This window comes from Marmota flaviventris, chromosome 12 (assembly GCF_047511675.1).
Source record: "Marmota flaviventris isolate mMarFla1 chromosome 12, mMarFla1.hap1, whole genome shotgun sequence".
Lineage (NCBI taxonomy): Eukaryota > Metazoa > Chordata > Mammalia > Rodentia > Sciuridae > Marmota > Marmota flaviventris.
In genome coordinates this window covers 59,569,419-59,587,151 of record NC_092509.1, presented here as the reverse complement: position 1 = coordinate 59,587,151, position 17,733 = coordinate 59,569,419, and the positions used below count along the sequence as shown (strand labels likewise).

Sequence of the window (17,733 nt, the reverse complement as noted above, 5' to 3'; positions counted from 1 at the left end):
TGTTTTACTAGTTAATGAACCAAGAGTATTGGGCTATTAAAGTATAGGACTTAAGGAAGCTTCTAATATGTGACCCTTAGTTTTAAATTTGAATTAACAGTTGGTTATTAATATTGGATTTCTTAAGTTACAGGAATCAGGTACTATTAACCAAAAGAAATTGCTAGCCAGGATCATTCTTAAACAAAATCCAAGATTCTGGTTTAGAGTTTTTACATGCAAGACCCTGCAATTATCTAATCTATAGACTTCCTAAATGTAAGTTTCTTCATCTTGAAAAGGGGATTATGATAATGATAATAATCTCCCAAGATTCATGTGAAGGTCAAAATGTGTAAGATGTTCTTTGTCAACTTTAAAATATACAAAATATTAGTGATTTGTTGGTTTTTTAATGTTTGCTAGTGGAAAGACAAGAAGTGAAGAGATCCAGGTACTGATCCTGGCTCTGCCCCTTCCAGGATATGTGACCTCAAGCAGGTAACTTAATCTAGAAATCCAGTTTCATCCCCTAGAAAACATTCTAGGATGAGAAGGATGGGAATCCTTTAGGAGGAGACAAATTAGCAAGGGATGAAGGAGAGAGACCTAACTCCCAGCAGGGTTGGCAGGAGAGATACTTCTGGGACATGAAGAAAGAAAACTGAAAGCCACAAAGCATGGCCACTGGTTTCCAGGATGTGACAAGAATACATCTGAAGTTCTGGTGTTAAGCAGTTTATCTGATAGGGGCATAGAACTAATCTGAGCCCTGGCCTAAATCTCTCTCTCTCTCTCTCTCTCTCTCTCTCTCTCTCTCTCTCTCTTTCTCTCTCTCTCTCTCACACACACACACACACACACACACACAAACACATAGTGCCACTACTGAAGCCAATCCTTCATGCATCCAGTCAGTCATATCCCTTGAATAGCAGCACAGTCAGCCATGACCAGTGAGATTGCAAAAGCAAGTGACCATCCCACAGACATGATTGTGTGTTGCCATACATGCGTGATGCAAAAGCATTGATTCCTGGGACCAAGGGGAATAGAACAAAAGGACATTGGTCCATCCATGGCTGGACTCAGACGGACCCAGGCAGCTCCTAGGAGGATGCTCATGGATTTAATAGGAAATTACACAGGAACTGGGGGAATAACTGGTCCAGGACTCCTGTTACCAGAATCCCTATGCTTGGTCCCATTTTACCCTCAAGCCTTTTCCCTCTGTGTGTTCCAGATAGATTCAAATCTAAGCAGTTTGCAAGATTCCTAGAAAATTCAAATACGCTCAATGAAAATGAAAATAACAGTCAACAGATATCTTCAGATTCCCAAGGAAGGACTAATGTCATGAAAAGATTCCATGGTAGAGGAAAGGAATAAACTGACCAAAAGGGGGTAGGGTCTCATGGCCCTAGAAATGACTGGCACGTGATGAACTGGTCCTTGGAGATGAAGAGTTTGATAAGGTTGGAGTGGAAGAGCATTGGATGCTTAGAAAAGGCCTAAAGGTCATCTGTCTACTTGATCACTGTGTCCGTACAAGGCACAACTGTGAAATTAGGCAAGAAAAGCCCCTCCAGGTAGATTTCCATCACTACCAATCAGGGACTCCTCAAGTGCTTACTCCTAGCTGGAGCTTAAAATAGTCACTGCTAAATTTCTCCCTAGGCTTCATATCCTCAACATGTCAGAGCGCTTTTAGTTTTGTTTACATAAAGGTCTCACTGACCTAAAAGTTTGCTTCTTAGATCTTCCAGCCCTTAAAACTATACCTTTTAAACTTTTATTTGTAGCTGTTTAAATTGCAATGCACATAAACTCTCTAAGGCTTGTGATACTCAGCTTTAACATGGAGGTAGAAATAATAGTGTCCTCAGAACTGTTGTGAGGAATAAATGGATAATGAACCTGAAGGTCCTAGAACACTGACCGGAACATAGGAAGGGCTCAATACAAAATGGTGTTTGCCCAAGGTCTCCTAGCAGTAGAGAAGCAGGAACTTGTAGCCCTGCATACCAGATGAGGAAACTGAGAAACTATCAGTTCACATAACTGAAAAGTCCAAGGCAGTCTGACTTCAGGTATAGCTTGATTCGGGGATTCAAGTGGTTTTCCGGGACCTGCTGTCTCTCTCTCTCCATCTCTCAGCTCCTGTTCTGCACTGGCCTCCTATGCAGACAGGCTGCTCCCCACCACAGAAGTAGCTTCAACAGCAGCATAATGTACATCTTCAAAGATTCAATGCAGAAAAAGTCACCTGCCCAGTCTCCCGGAAGCCCCAGGAAACTCTCCTGGCACATCATCTGCTCTGGCTGGGTCACAGCACATTCCTGACCCATCCACTGAAGCCAGGCAAATGTGCTGCATAGATTGCCTCAGGTCTCCTCTGGAATTGGGAACAGAGTTAGTGCTACCAAAACCTTGCAGATTGAAAAGGTAGGGAGGACAGGCTCTCAGGGTTACCAGGAGGGCAGCAAACAGTTGCTCAATGGAAAAGTACAGGTGAACCCACAGCCCTGCACCACCCACCTAATTTAAAGAGGATTTGTTTGACTTCCTTTGGTTATTGACGACTTAGGGAGGAACACGTCTCCATGTGCCATGGATCTGTCATATCCAGACCACAAAGAGTTATATACAGTCTATCTACACATCAATAGGATGGTCTAGTTCAGGAGCCTTGAGTGTACTAAGGAGTCAACCAGAAGTCAAAAAATTCAGTAAACTTCACTAACATTTCTAATAAACCTATCAACAAAAATAGATCGAACAATGAATTAAATTCATTTGAGGCTATTTCCTATAATTGTCATGGAAAATTTTAGGCAAGGGCATGTTCTCTTGCCTTGTCTCCGAACCCTCCTCCCAGGAGACATGCAACATTTGACCCTTTCCCATCTGTCAACACACTCTCACTCAAACTCCCCTTCAAAGCCTGTTTTTGCAGAAACCTCTTACTGCCAAGTTCTTTTCATTCACTCCACATAGTCATGGCACAGAGCTGGGTTCCCAGGACAGGGGAGCCATTACAGGATTCCGAGTCTTTGGGGGAATGAATTTTCCCCTCCCCACCCAATGCCAACCCAATAGTATCTCACCCTCAGCATTTCCCTCAAATTAGTACTCAAACCCTCAGACCTTAGATAAGGACTGTCTGAAATATCATTCCCTCTATTTGCAGGTCATCTTAGGCTTCAAACCCCCAGAGGTGGGGACCAGATTTTTAACCTCTTCCAGGTACTGAGATGCCTCTGTTAAGATCTCCTTGCACTGTGTTCTCAGGTGACTGCTGGCTGCTGGCTGCCATCGCCTCCCTTACCTTGAATGAAGAAATCCTGGCTCGAGTCGTCCCCCTAGACCAGAGCTTCCAGGAGAACTATGCAGGGATCTTCCGCTTCCAGGTCAGTTCATGATGGGCTTAGGCTTCTTTTTACCAAGTCCCAGTGCTTGTCACGATCCCTTAGCTTGGCTGGATTCTCCTGTCCATCACGTTAGCAGACTCCAAAGACCAGCACTGCTTTACAGAGGTGACAGTGAGCAGGAAGCTCCCAACCTGCTCATGACATGGGACCCTTCCAGGATGACCATGGCTGGGGGATGGGGGCGGGGGCAGAAGGCAGAGCTCCAAAAACTTTACAAGGAGGTGTACATCAGGGCATACAGGAAGTAATTCCCAAATTTTAAAAAATATAAATTTATTATCTGAGCTTGAGATAAAATGTCAAAGTTATTTCCCTTTTATATTGATTAATGAGAAATACTATTTTTAAAGAGATGGGTGTGGATTTGGAGGGATGGACAAGCCCATCAGTCCTTGCTTACTTCATGAGGACTTCCCTGCAGTAGGAAATGAAAGGGGCATCTCCTACTGGGATTGGCTGTGGAGCCTACAGCAAGGGACCGGGCAGCAGGAAGCCAGATGCAACTGAGCTTAGGGATCCCAGTGCTGCTACCAGCTCCTCCTTCAGCCCACCCCACACCTCTCCCTCCCTCCCCTTGTCTGCAGTTCTGGCAGTATGGCGAGTGGGTGGAGGTGGTAGTGGACGACAGGCTGCCCACCAAGGATGGAGAGCTGCTCTTTGTGCATTCAGCTGAGGGGAGTGAGTTCTGGAGCGCCCTGCTAGAGAAAGCCTATGCCAAGTAAGTGACCATGCCCTCTCCCAAAACCCTGTGGCCTGTCCCTATTGCCCTCCAAAACACAGGAGCTATTTAGGACTGTTTTGAGTAGACGTTCTCTTCTATAAAAAGGACTCCTTTGGCCCAAATTGGGTTCTAAATTCAAGGAGATAATGAACACACAGGGTGCTAGGCCACGTGGTAAAATGACAAATGATAGCTGTTGCCATTTTTAACCAAATGCACAGAAACAAGTCATGATGCTGAGTGTGCTGGTCTTGAGAAGGAACTTTGTTTCCTTGACAGATTCTATTACGTATTTGTCAACTAAAAATAGCAGGTTTTGCCAGTAGGCAAAACTACCTTTGCAAAAGTAGGAAAATTGTGGAAATTTGCCCAGACTAATGGTGTGGCTGATTTGAAGTGGTTTTCCATACTCCTCCCAGCTGCTTCCCATCCAGCTTGCCCAAAGTCAAGTTTGACCGGTACTCAGCCCTCCCCAAAAGGGCCTCAGCATGGCTATACTGCACAGGCTGAAGAGAGCAAGTAGATCTCTGTTCCTTTCAGCCTCATGCTGGGAAAGAGGGGGCTGGGTTCTGCTGATGGAACCTGAGTCTGAGCAATGCTTCTAAGTCCCAGAGCTTAAGTACTGGAGTTAGAGAAGCCACCAGACTCCAGCATGGGTAGTCAGGAGCAATAAGCCCACACAGACCCACTGCCTGTTTCTCCAGGAAGATGCTTTCATTATTGAATTGTTGTCATTTTTAAGCTCTAAATGCCAAACAGCCCATTAGCAGACCTCCCCTTTCCCTTCAAGATACAGAAAGAATCAATATGGGAGGCTGGATCAGATCATCAGTAAGGTCCTGCCAACTCGGGTTCTGTGAGATTTTCAAAATACTTCACAAAGTACCAGAGAAATACTGACTGTGGAGATGATAGCCGGACACTGAAGTTGGAGACGAAACCAAGAAGAATGAGAGCAGAGGGTCCCATGAGCATCAAACAAATGTGGGAGGGGGTCATGTCAGAGTACAAGTGGGGTGGCATTCTGAGGGATGAGGGATAGCGTCTCTTCCCTTCCTGTAGGATCAACGGGTGCTATGAAGCGCTCTCGGGAGGTGCCACCACTGAGGGCTTTGAGGACTTCACAGGAGGCATTGCTGAATGGTATGAGTTAAAGAAGGCCCCTCCCAACTTGTTCAAGATCATCCAGAAGGCTCTGCAGAAGGGTTCCCTCCTTGGATGCTCTATTGATGTAAGTTTAGTCCTCCTTCCCTAAACTCATTCCCGAGTCTGCTCTGGCTGAAGAGAGGTCCCAACAGTGCCCAAGAAAACCCACTGCCCCATACAACATTAATGTATCCCTGTCTACCATGTTTCTCATCATCAGGAAGACAGGGGTTGCTAGCAACAGCCAGACTTTCTGATGTGCAGTTGATGGAGTGATGGTGCCTCCAGCCCTTACCTCCCCAGCCCACTTCCCTTTCTCACCCTGCTCTTCATTTCACTTTCTCACCTCCATCCCCAAACCACAGGGTCCCTGAGAGCTTCCTGCCCTCTCTGGCTGCACCCAGAGCCCAAAAGCCTTCCTTCTCTCTGCTCCAGGGCTGATGGTACTGTAGGAAGACTTCAGAGGGCACAGGAAAGAACTGTTTCCTCTTAATAGCCTTGCTGGCAAACCTCACCAGTGGATGGGGAGGTGGGTGGATGTGCTGTCCCCAGGAGAATCCAGACAAAAGCTGTGCCCAACACCCAAGCCCTGACCCATTGGAGATCCTGGTCCCCTCTATGGATGCAGATAAGAAGCCCTGACTCTTGGCACCAAAATCTGTCAGACCCCAAAATACCCTCTCTGTTCTCAGTCTTTCTTCCTATTAACCAAGACAAAATTAACAACCTTCATCAGAATAGATGGGAAAGGAATTACCTCAAGGACTTTCTAATACAAGAGAAGTGAATTTGAACACAGGAGAGAAAAAACCGCCATAGTATTTAAACCATGTAGTTGGGCTGGGCTAGATCTGGGAGCATGGGGGATCAAAGCATCTGGGTCAGCGATGCTGGCTGACCTGAGCCATGATGCCACCACAGGCCCTCTCTCCAGGGTGGCCCTTTTGCGCCCTCCTCAGTTTACAGAAATCTGTGAATGCACCATTCACACGTGAATGCACGCGCTCGCCCTCACAGATGGTCGCAGGTCTCCTTCTCTGATAGTTCCTGGCGGGGCCGGGGGGGGGCGGTCCTCCAGATGTGGGTAGCGCAGCTCTGCGCCTCCTCCCTTGGCCTCCGTCCCTGTTGTCATAGGTTTCGGGCCGGTAGTATAGAAGGGGGGGGGGGGGGGAGAGATGAAAGGAGGCAGCACGGGTGCAGCAGCAGCTGATTGTCGGTGTTTGCAGATCACCAGCGCCGCGGATTCCGAGGCCATCACGTATCAGAAGCTCGTGAAGGGACACGCATACTCTGTCACCGGAGCCGAAGAGGTAACGTCCTGCGCCGAGGGGCAAGGCGCCTGTACTCCCTACTCAGTGGCCACAGGTGCATTTTGGCCAGTGGTTCCCTTGGGTGGGGCCCCCGCGTTTGCACAGGCCTGGTATTCTTGAAGTTCAGTCGGGACAAGGATATTCCCTGACCCCGCCCTTGCCAGCGACGTGCCATGCTGCCCCCTGCTGGCCGCTGCTCCACTCATTCTTCCTTTAGTTCGTGAGAACCTCATTCTCCAGGCCAGTGTAGAAAACAAAGAAAGAAAAAAAGATGCAAACAAAAAACTAGCACTTTGCATCCGTAGAGTGTTTTATACCCTTTTAAACGCTCTCACATTTGTTCAACAACACTGCTGTCCAAGTTCAAGCGAGACTCTGCCTCCTGCCAACTGCATGACCTGGGCAAATTACTTAAACTCCGTCTTTTCTTCAATGGAAATGGAAATAATAACAATACCCACTGGAAGATGGTGGTGGTGATTCAAATTAATATATGTAAAGTGCTAAGACAGTGCCTGACACACTATATAAGTGGCTGTCCTTGCTGTTCATACTATTGTTACTATAAACACAACTGAGCCACCCAAGTTCACTGTTAATGACCTGACCCAAGGTCTTGTGCATGTTCAATAATCTTTAACTTCTCTTTCTTTCTTTCTTTCGTCTTCCTTCCTTTCTTTCTTTTCCTTTATCTCTTCCCTTTCCTCTCCTCTCTTCCTCCCTTCTTTTCCTAGCACTGGGGATTAAACCCAGGGTCTTGCACCAAGCACACAGCTCATGAACTACACCTCCAGCCCCCTAACTTTGATTTTTTTTTAACTTCCCTCCATCTTTAATGTGCTGAAATTTTTCAAGTCTACAGAAAAGTTGAAGGAATGGTATAATAAACATCCAAACTTTACGCCCCTAGACTCAACAATCACTAGCATTTTGGCCACATCTTTTTTCTCAATGTGTGTGGACTTTTTTTTTTCCTAAGCCAGTTGCAAGTAACTTGCAGAGGTCATGACACTTTACTTACAAATACATCAGCATTTATCTCCTATTAATAAGGAATCCTCTTACATGAGCCCACTACTGACATGACCAAGAAATTAAACATTAATTCAATAACATCATCTAATATATTAGATGATTAGATTAGTTACACTTTTCCCAGTTGCCCAAAATGCCCTAAAAATTTCTAGTAAAAAATTCCCCACCACAGCCCGGATCCAGGACTCGATCAAGAGTCACACACTAGCTGGGTATGTTGTCTCACCTGTAGTCCCAACTACATAGGAGGCTGAGGCCCATGGATTGCTTAAACCGAGGAGTTTGAGGGCAGTCTGGGCAACATTGTGAGCCTCTGTCTCAAAACAAAGCAAAAAGATTCACATGCTGCGTCTGCTTGTTTCCCTCCATGTTCTTTCTCAATAAGTGTTAAAGTTTCTTTGAACACCTGTGAGAAAAGTGCATCCTTTTCCAGTTGGCTAAACAGGTTTTGCTGGAATGTGCCAACCCAGACCCTAGAACAAGTGTGTTTGTGCCTCAGGTTGACAACAAAAATTAAAGGGCCCCATTCTCCAGGAGCAGGATTCTGGAGCTTTAATTTCCATTTTCTAAATTTGGAGAGCATGAGGGACCTGGGGGTCAACACCTTCTACCTTTGATGATCCTCCCTCACAAACAACCTCCTTGGCTCAGGCCAAGAGCCTGAGGGTCTGTAGGAGCTTTGGGTCTGCATCCCTCCAGGTCTAGCTGGCACTCAACCTTTCCTTCCTCTCTCATCTGATCCTTCAGGTTGAAAGTGCAGGAAGCCTACAGAAACTGATCCGAATCCGAAATCCTTGGGGAGAAGTGGAGTGGACCGGGAAGTGGAATGACAAGTGAGGAGGTGTAGGGTTGGGGGTTCTGGGGGGGGGTGTGCATCCTGCTAGGAGGCCCTGCTGAGACACGGAGATTTGAAGACCCCATGCACTGCGCTGGGAAATAGACTCAAGGAGCACGGGCCACATTAAGAAGGCAGGGCCTGTGCACAGATGCCCTTTGAAGAGTGACTATACCAGGACACTGTCCCCAGCAGCCTGGGTGCCTTTCTCCAGGCCAAGGGCTCCTGTGATGCTAATTCTTTCACAATGTGGCTAATTCCTACCCTCACTCAAATTCACCCTACTATTGGGCCTTCAGGGGGGAAAGAAAGCACATCTCGTTCTACTGGTCCTTCTATTCCAAGGACTTGAACTTTGTGCTGAGACCATAGAGACAACCCTCTGTTAATCTCCAGGGCTTCCTGGAAGGCCTCTTAGACGTTCAACTATATGAAGTCAATGCTCAGTTGAGCCTCTCTCCCAGTTCTCCCTGCTCCTCCCCAGCCTGGCACCTCCAGTTCTTCCTCCTTTTCTCCAACTTGCCCCAGGCAACCTTGACCTTGGCAGAGAGACACCTGCCAAGAATTCCTTCCAGATCATCTGCAGAGGCCGAAATGAGGAGCTCCTTGTTGGTTTTTCAGTTGCCCCTAGAAGAGCTACCAGGCCCATCTCAGTTTGGGCAGCCAGGGCCCCTTCCCTACCTTCTGATGGGCTGTGTTCGTTTCCAGACTCCTCCTCACCCCATCTTCCAGAACAACTCCCCCTGCTTCCTTCTTTATACCTGCACTGGGTTCTCCACTCCCCTGAGAGCTTTATCAGTACTCAGGTGTGTCTGAGCCAGGTGGGGGCTACTTCCTCCCTTCCTGAGGTCTGGGTGAAAGTGGGTGTCCCTGCTCCTCAACCTGGGAGCCGTGGGGAGAAGTCCTTGTCATACATCTGTTCCTCAGGTCTCTCCCATTGCTTTGTTTTCCAGCTGCCCAAACTGGAACACTGTAGACCCAGAGGTGAGGGAAAGGCTCACCAGACAGCATGAGGATGGGGAGTTCTGGTAAGATCAGTAGAGGTTTTGGGGAAAGAGTTCATCACTGGAAAATGCCAAGGGCACACAACACAGGATCCTAATTTTGTTTTTTTAAATGAATTATAAAACCCTGAGCAAAAAACATATGAGGTGGCATATGCCTGTAATCCCAGTGGTTCGGGAGGCTGTGGCAGGACACAAGTTCAAAGCCAGCCTCAGCAATTTAGCAGGGCCCTAAGCAACTCAGTGAGACCCTGTCTCTAAATAAAATACTAAAAGGGGCTGGGGATGTGGCTCAGTGGTTGAGTGCCCCTGGGTTTAAAAAAAAAAAAACAACTTCTTCACCCTCTTCAATTGATCCATCTTTATGGTGGGATTTACAAGCTGAGCAGCTTCTCAGAGAAGACTGAGAGAGCCATTCCTTTAGTCATGTTTGGACCCCAAGAGAGAAAAGGGAGAGATGGGGCCTTTCTCTCCACCAGTTTCTGGAGATTCATCCAGTACCTGGTCCCTCAGTAATAGCAACGACCTGCAGGCTGTGTGTCTACGCCACTCTGAGGACCACTTATCATTGTAGACAACTTTCAGTTTACCAGAAGTGCCTGTGTGTTGTCTCATTTGCTATTGATGACTCCCATGTGTACCAAGGAGAGTTCTGAACTTCAGAGAGGTGAAGTGACTTGCTCAGAGTGACCCAGCTGTAACCTGGCAGTGCCAGAACTGGAGTTGGGACTTCTGATTCTGGACATGGTGTCTACTATTCAGCCCCCAGGTGCTTCTCTGCCTGTCCTTGACTGGCTGCAAGTCTGACCTTGGCATAAGGTCAAGGCTAATAACGAATATGTCCTCCTGTAACCCTGAATGCCCGTATCTCTGCTTTTCCAGGATGTCTCTCAGCGACTTCCTGAGGCACTATTCCCGCCTGGAGATCTGCAACCTGACCCCCGACACCCTCACCAGTGATTCCTACAAGAAGTGGAAACTCACCAAGATGGATGGGAACTGGAGGCGGGGCTCCACTGCAGGAGGCTGCAGGAATTACCCAAGTAAGGGCTGCTGCCACAAGAGGCCACCAGAGGCCCAGGCACCCCTCACCCTCCCTGATAGATGTACTTCTACCCAGCCTCGCAGCCTGGGGGAGGCAGCTCCTTCTCACTGGGACCCTCAGTCTCAACACCTTTCTCTGTTTTCTCAGTGCCATGACCTCCTGCACTCATTGGCCTCCAAAAAGACTAGCTGTTTCCTTGAAGTCCCCTCCAGGCCTAGATTCACGGTACCTGGACATTCTGCCAGGCCTACAAAAGCAGTGTTGAATCCCACGTCACCCATATGAGTAACTTTATCAACCCTAAGCCCAAATAACTGAGTCCTGAAAGGGAACCTCACCCACTAGGACTCCTGCACATCAGGCCCTTGCTGCCCATGGCCTGCTAATATGCCCAGTTCACTCTGCAAATGCTGATTGGGCCCTACTCAGATGGGATGAGGATTTCTCCTCTGGTCCAGACTTTGTCAATCCAATCCCCTCTTCTGCTTTGATGGTTCCATCCCTACTCCCCAACCCCCTTAGAAACTGTCCTTATCCTGATCCTGATGACATAGGCCAATTATGGAGCATATATTGGGTGCTAGGAACTGTCCTAATGTGCTTTATATATATATTATTTCACTTAATCTTTCTTTAAAACTTCTTGGTTATCTCTATCTTTAAGGTGAAGTTTCTGAGACTCAGAGAAGTGAAATGAATTTCCCCAAGCCACACAGCTTGCTGGAATTTGAACCTAGGCATTCTAACTATGGAGTCACTCTTTAAGTACTCTGGTAGCAGGTGGTGGTCATATATTGATTCTCTGTTACAAATGAGGAAACTGAGGCTCTTACATGGTATGCCAGGCTCATAGAGCAAGTAATAAGATTGGGATTAGCTGACCAGTATCTCCAGATCACATATGCAGTCACCAAGTGTCAGTCCCAAGTGCCACCACCTGGAAGGCCCCTTGCCATCCACAAAAATACTTCCCCTACCTACTAGATCAGGGATTGGCAAACACTTTCCAAAGGACCAAACAGTAAACACTTTGGCTGTGTCAGTCGTTGTCTACAGTACTTACTTAATTTTACTGTGGTAGCCCCAAGACAGCCACGCTTCAGTGAATGGACATGAATGTGTGCCAATAAAACTTAAATTGCAAAAATAAGCAGCAGCCTGTGCACAAGACCATGCCTTTAATTCCATCATTAGAATTGTACCCATTAGGTATGGGAAGGTAATCAACATAATTACCCTTGGAACATGAATAATTCTCAGATCCTTCTTGTGAATGGATTTTGGAAATGAAGAGGTTAGAGATACCACTGGGGTGGGCCAGGGGATAGGCCAAAGTCAAGGAACAGAAACTGAAACTGTGCACAGGTGCCCCAGGCCTCTGAGTTCACTGAGAGGTAAGGTGTGTTAGCAAGAATGTAAAGAAAAGACATGGGAGTCCCCTCAACCAGCCCCAAGGAATGTTCTAGGATCTCTCCCTCAGAGCTCTGTGTGGGAAAGCAACCACTAGGGGGAGCTACAGCTCTAACTACCCTCCCTTCTAGGGTGACAAAAATTCCCAAGAGGTAACCCTAGGGCAAGAGAGAAGTACAAGGGGGAGGTCCTAATTTAGGTCCAGCTAAGATCTAGGCAAGTGCAGACCACCCTCTCATGGAAGCCCACCTCTACCTGTCCCCACCCAGCCACCCTGCCCAGGCTCCACCCTGGTTCCTCTCCTTCTTCCAGCTCCCATCTCTTCCATCTCTCTCCCAGCAACCCCAGCCCCTGCGCATACCTGCTCCCCTAACCCCCAAGCACACCTGCTCAAGGCTGGGCTCCCCTCTCTGTTGCAGACACTTTCTGGATGAACCCTCAGTATCTGATCAAGCTGGAGGAGGAGGATGAGGATGAGGAGGATGGGGAGAGCGGCTGTACCTTCCTGGTGGGCCTCATCCAGAAGCATCGGCGTCGGCAGAGGAAGATGGGCGAGGACATGCACACCATTGGCTTTGGCATCTACGAGGTGCGGACAGTTTCCCTTTCCTTCTCCCTTGGCATGGACAGCTGATCCCAGAGGCAGTGTTGGGGAAGGGACAGTGAACAGGGATCTTAGTCAAGCAAAAACAAAGCCAGAGGCCCAGCCAGACTTAGAAGCAACTCACACAAGAAAATCCCTACTGGTGGTCTGCGTCACAGGGGCTTCCCAGCCCTTCTCTGGAGCCCCATAGCCAGTCTTCTAGGAGTTCTCCATGTCCCTCCTCACATCCCCCAGCCTCATGTTCTGGTTGGTCCACCAAGTTCCAGAGAACAGAGGAGACTTGAACTGAGAACAGAATATTCTGGGTCACATCAAGAAATATTGTGAGGGCTGGACTGAGCCAACAGGTCCAGCTGGTCAAAGCCCAGCAGAGTTCTTGGCTTGGACTGTGGAGGTCTCAGGACAGGAGAACAAATGGTCATTATACTCCCCAGGGCCATGCTGGCTGGATCCCTGCTCCCCACGACACCCACAGGTCCTTCTTTCATTCTCAGCCAAGCTGAAGAAAAGCCCCACTCAGACGCAGCCAGGGGGCAGCCTCTTCACTGCCGCTCCCCTTCAGGCTGAGGGCCTATCCCGGAGTGCGGGGTAGGGAGAACAGAGCCAACCTGGGGCCCCCGTCCCTACAACCACTCCCCACCCCTCCCCCCACCCTCAACACCCCCTTACCCCCACTTCTCCTCAGCACAGAGGGCTTTTCACAGCCTCAGGGGAACAGGGAAGGCTTTAGGGCAGCATTTTGGTTTGCTGAGTGGAACCCAGTGCTGCTGGATCACTCCTTCTGGCTCCCAAGTCTTGTCCCTGTCTCCCCTAGGTCCCATGTTGCACAAGGTTACTATGGCAGCCTGAAAATGGTCACAGGGGGAGTATTTACACCGTGGGAAATAGAAAATACTACCAGGCAGGGATTCTGCCTGGCCCCAGAGCCAGTTTCCAGCACATTCTGGAGGACCCAGACAAGGCTCTTTGCTCACCCATCACTGGCAGCTTGGCCATTCTAAAAATGCACCTAGTTCTACATCCCTCCGTCTCTGAAATGGAGCTGGGAACTTCTGGCCTGGAGCAGAATAGCTGCAAGGAAAATGCCAACAGAATTGCCCATAGCTGCCCCCGCTACCTCGTGCATTTGGGAATCCAGTGGGCTTTTGGAGTTGGGAAAGTCTTCTGTGATCTTTTGGCCCCATTTTAGAATTAAGGAAACTGAGACCCAAGACAGGAAGTGATTTGCTAAAGGAAATACTGTTGCTTCTTCTTATGAGCCTAGTCCTGCTTCCCTTGACTGGGAACCAGGTATGGGCTTTGCCACTACTAGGCTGGTGACCATAGACAAGTCATTTCACATCTCCAAGCCTCTATTCCATGCTCAGTAAATTGGGGGTGGGGGTAGGGACTCTCATCCACATTACTGTCATAAGAGGATTTTTGTTTGTCTGTTTGTTTTACAATTTCGCCAATGTGGAAACATTTTGAGTTCCTTGGAAAGCAATTACCATGTCAATGTAGGTGATATTGCTAAAGCTAGAGAAAAGCGGGTAGCAAAGGAGACATCCATAGTGCCTGCATTTTTATTTGTTGCTTTCCTAGAATCTGAATTGTGCTCCTTTATTTTGCAGGTTCCGGACGAGGTACGTCTGGCAAGCACCGGCCCCTGCCTCTGGGGACTCAGGTCCACCAACGTGCCTGAGGCTTAAACTGCAGAGCTCAGGGGGTGTGGTGAAGCATGAGTTGGGGCCGGAAGGATGGCTGCTGGTGCCCTCCCAAAGAAGTCGCTCCAGCTCTGCATCCCACTGGTCTGAGCTCAGGGCAAGATGTCCCAGAAAGCCTCTGTAGGGTTTGCTGACTGTGTGTGACCCAGTAGAGCTTGTGCAGGGTTTAGTTCTGGGTGGACAACCCACAATCCTCAGACTGCAGGAGGCTTGTTGGAGTCTTGTGTGGTTCTGGGAAAGAGTAGAAAGGGGAACGAGGAACCCTGTGGACTGTTCCTTAAGACAAGGCGGGAGCATAGGGAAGACCCCTTTCCCAGGATGTGTGACCTCAGACAGGTGACAGCCTCTCTGCTCTTCAGTTTCTATTACAGTGAAACTATTCAGCCATCTACCTCACCAGGCTATTATGGGCATGAATTAAATTATGCCAGAGTGCTAATCAAATGAGATAGGATGCAAAGAGGCTGTGTGTCTGTAAAGGCCATAATTATTAAAGTGGTCACACAGGGTGCCTGGACCCACCTGCTCTGCATTTGTCCCTGGGAAGGTGGCACTGACAGAGCACAGGGCTCTGTTGGATGGTGTGTGAGCTCTGCCCTAACAGCAGGACTTCTTTCTCAGCTCTTGGTTTTGTCTTTGCCTTAATTAGTGGGTCCTACACAGTGTAAAACTGAACCGGATTCCTGCTGTGGGGACTCTCACCCCATAGAGTCACCCTGCAGAAGGCTAAGGAACTCTGTGAGGAAAGGCAGGCATCTCTGCAGACAGAGTTGAGTCCTGCCTCTGTGGCCAATTGTTTTTAATAGAAAATTGGCTTTTTATCTTAGTAATTCAGACATTTTCACTGTAATCTCTTTATCCCAAAGAGCAATAATGACGTTTATTTGGCACTCTTCCCCCTCTCTTCCCTCCCCAACCTCATTTCTCTGTTTATTCATCAGTTAAGAGGGCAGACCAACATCCACCTCAGCAAAAAATTCTTCCTGACCACTCGAGCCAGGGAGCGGTCAGACACGTTCATCAACCTCCGGGAGGTTCTCAACCGCTTCAAGCTGCCCCCAGGAGAGTACATCCTCGTGCCCTCCACCTTTGAACCCAACAAGGACGGGGATTTCTGCGTCAGGGTGTTTTCTGAGAAGAAAGCTGACTACCAGTAGGTGGCTTGGTCCCTTCTTTGTGCCTGCCCCTTCCTGTTCCTAGCCACATTCTCTTTTTCGTTACTCTGAATGCTGGAGTCTCTTTCTATAAAATGTGGGAATTGACATACTGAAGAATTTTTAGTATTATACTCAGGTAAGCAAAGAAAAAAAATCTCCTTAGACTATTAGACTGTTTCTTGTTGGAAAGAGGTAATAGGAGAGTGACTTCACAATCTAACTTCACAGTTGCATTTCTGAATTATCTAGTTGTCACTTTCATCTTAAGGGCTTATATTAAACTATCTGTGAGCCTCCACCCTTCACTTGGAGAAAGCTGGGCAGTGCTGGCACAACCCTTGCTTTCCCAGGCCCCCAGCCCAGGAGAGCCACCAAGGTGTAAGTGACGATCTCAATGGTCCCCACCATAGTCAACAGGTCTCCAGGCCCTCCCCTTCCTCTTCAGGACCCAGCTCTTAGGAACCATTTTTGGTTGGTATCATAGTTCCCTGACATTGTTCATATGGCCTCAATTCACAGTGGTTTCTGCCACTTTGGCCACTGTCTCAACCATATATATTTGGTCGGTCACTTGATTGGCAGAGGATGGAATCAACCTGGTCAATTTAAATAAAAGGAAGTTTGCTGAAATGCTGTGGGGAACCCCAGCACTGATGGTGGGGGGAGACTGGGAAGAGCAGCAGCCAAGGGTGTGCTGGAGGACCCCAGAGCATGTGACCCCTCTGACCTTGTGCCCAAGGTCCAACAGGCCAGGCTCAGCTCAGCCACCGGGTCGGCTGGCTCCTGTAGAGGGAAGAGCTGCGGTGAGAGGGAGGCCAGGGAACTGCCTTTGCTCCAAGACAACACGGGACAGAGAAATAAGTTCCCATGAGAAAGGGAGAGAAAACGCAGCTGGACAGCTGCAAGCTAATAAGCGCCACTAGAGCGTGGCTGCAGCCCCCCTGCCACTGGCAGGCTCTCTTCTTTTGCCAGTGCTTGTCACGGGGCAGGGGCCTTTCCTCTCAGCTCAGCGTCCTTGGAGGAAGCTCTGTGTGTTTAACTTAGTCTCCACTGGCAAGGAAGTGAGGACATGGTCAGTGTCATTAGTTGGTATCATGACCCTGTCCTTTGTCAAACACTGCCCCTCCTCTCCCACCACAAGCCACTGTCCCAAAAAAGCAATGGCTCCCTCAGCTCTCTCCAGGATGAGCTACTACCCCTCAAAGCTGTCTGACTGCCCTGTTCCAGGATATCAATCCTGTTCCAGATCCCAGCTACAGGAAGGCCCCTGACCCTTTTTTCCTACAAGGCATTGACCCTGCACACAGGACTCTTGGGGGCCTAGCCGAAGATCCCAGGGGCCTAAGGAGGACCCTCCTACACTCTCTGCAGTGCAGAAGGACCTGGCTGTACACACAGGGACTGTGCACGGGCAAACCCTTCCCAGGCTGCAGTTGAAATTACACACAGCCACTGCCTGCCCCCTCCTCGACCTGAAGTTTAACACTTAGGCCATGGTGTTCAAGGCTCAGCACAAGGGCCTTGAAATGGCAGAGAGTTTCAATTAGAACTTAAAGACTGTCCTTAAGGCCAGGAGCTAAGTGAGTTGCTTAGTGTCCCAGCTGTCCCCTACATGGGAAGCCTGTGCTATTTGGTAAAGAACCAAACCTGACAGATTACTTCTGCCTCAGTTTCTGCTACTTAAGGGAGGTGTTATCACAGAAACCTGGGGCACAGAGACATTCCCCCACCCTCCTTGTGCTGGATTTAAATGTTGAACTTCCACTTTAGTAGTGATTGCACTGCCGGTTCACCTGCCTTCCAGTAACACATAATATCCTTTTATTTCCAGAGTTGTCGATGACGAAATCGAGGCCAACCTTGAAGAGGTACTTGTAATTTTTTTTAATTTTTCCTACTCTGTTCTGGACATCCAGAGAGCAGTGGAGCAAAAAATAATGTCAAGGGTTTGGGAGGCACCTTGGACTTTATGAACACAGATTGAAACTAAGGGTAATGGCCCTGTACTTGGAATCGAGTCTGCTTTCTGAGCCAGCCATGACCACACTGGGATCTGGGCCAGTCAGTCTCCTGCTCTCCAGTGGGGAATTCACCCACGTGCATAAGGAGGGTTATGTGGAGAAGGATAAGACACAAGTGCTGCACCGAGCAGGGACAGGCCCTTGTCACACCCCTTGCTGGGCCTTGCTCATTTATAAAATGGATGCACAAATGATAAGATTACTCAGGCTCCCACATTCTCAGAAAAAAATTTGATTCAGAGGTAAATCCTGGAGGGGTTTCAGGGATGTCACTTGGGAATTTCAAAAAAAGTCCCAACTTTAACAAATCCAAGTGGAAAAAGAATATC

At 48.4% G+C, this 17,733-nt stretch overlaps 1 protein-coding gene across 1 annotated transcript in view; it reads left to right on the top strand.

Moving 5' to 3' along the window:
• The window catches only part of Capn2 (calpain 2), a 52,810-nt gene that overhangs the window by 24,277 nt on the left and 10,800 nt on the right, over positions 1–17,733 (top strand). The window contains exons 3-13 of the mRNA XM_027934712.2: positions 3,271–3,389; positions 3,995–4,128; positions 5,194–5,362; positions 6,504–6,587; positions 8,370–8,455; positions 9,411–9,485; positions 10,344–10,504; positions 12,336–12,505; positions 14,134–14,145; positions 15,168–15,379; positions 17,215–17,251. Of these exons, the coding sequence (XP_027790513.2) occupies positions 3,271–3,389; positions 3,995–4,128; positions 5,194–5,362; positions 6,504–6,587; positions 8,370–8,455; positions 9,411–9,485; positions 10,344–10,504; positions 12,336–12,505; positions 14,134–14,145; positions 15,168–15,379; positions 17,215–17,251 (1,259 nt within the window). The remainder of the gene's footprint in view (positions 1–3,270; positions 3,390–3,994; positions 4,129–5,193; positions 5,363–6,503; positions 6,588–8,369; positions 8,456–9,410; positions 9,486–10,343; positions 10,505–12,335; positions 12,506–14,133; positions 14,146–15,167; positions 15,380–17,214; positions 17,252–17,733) is intronic.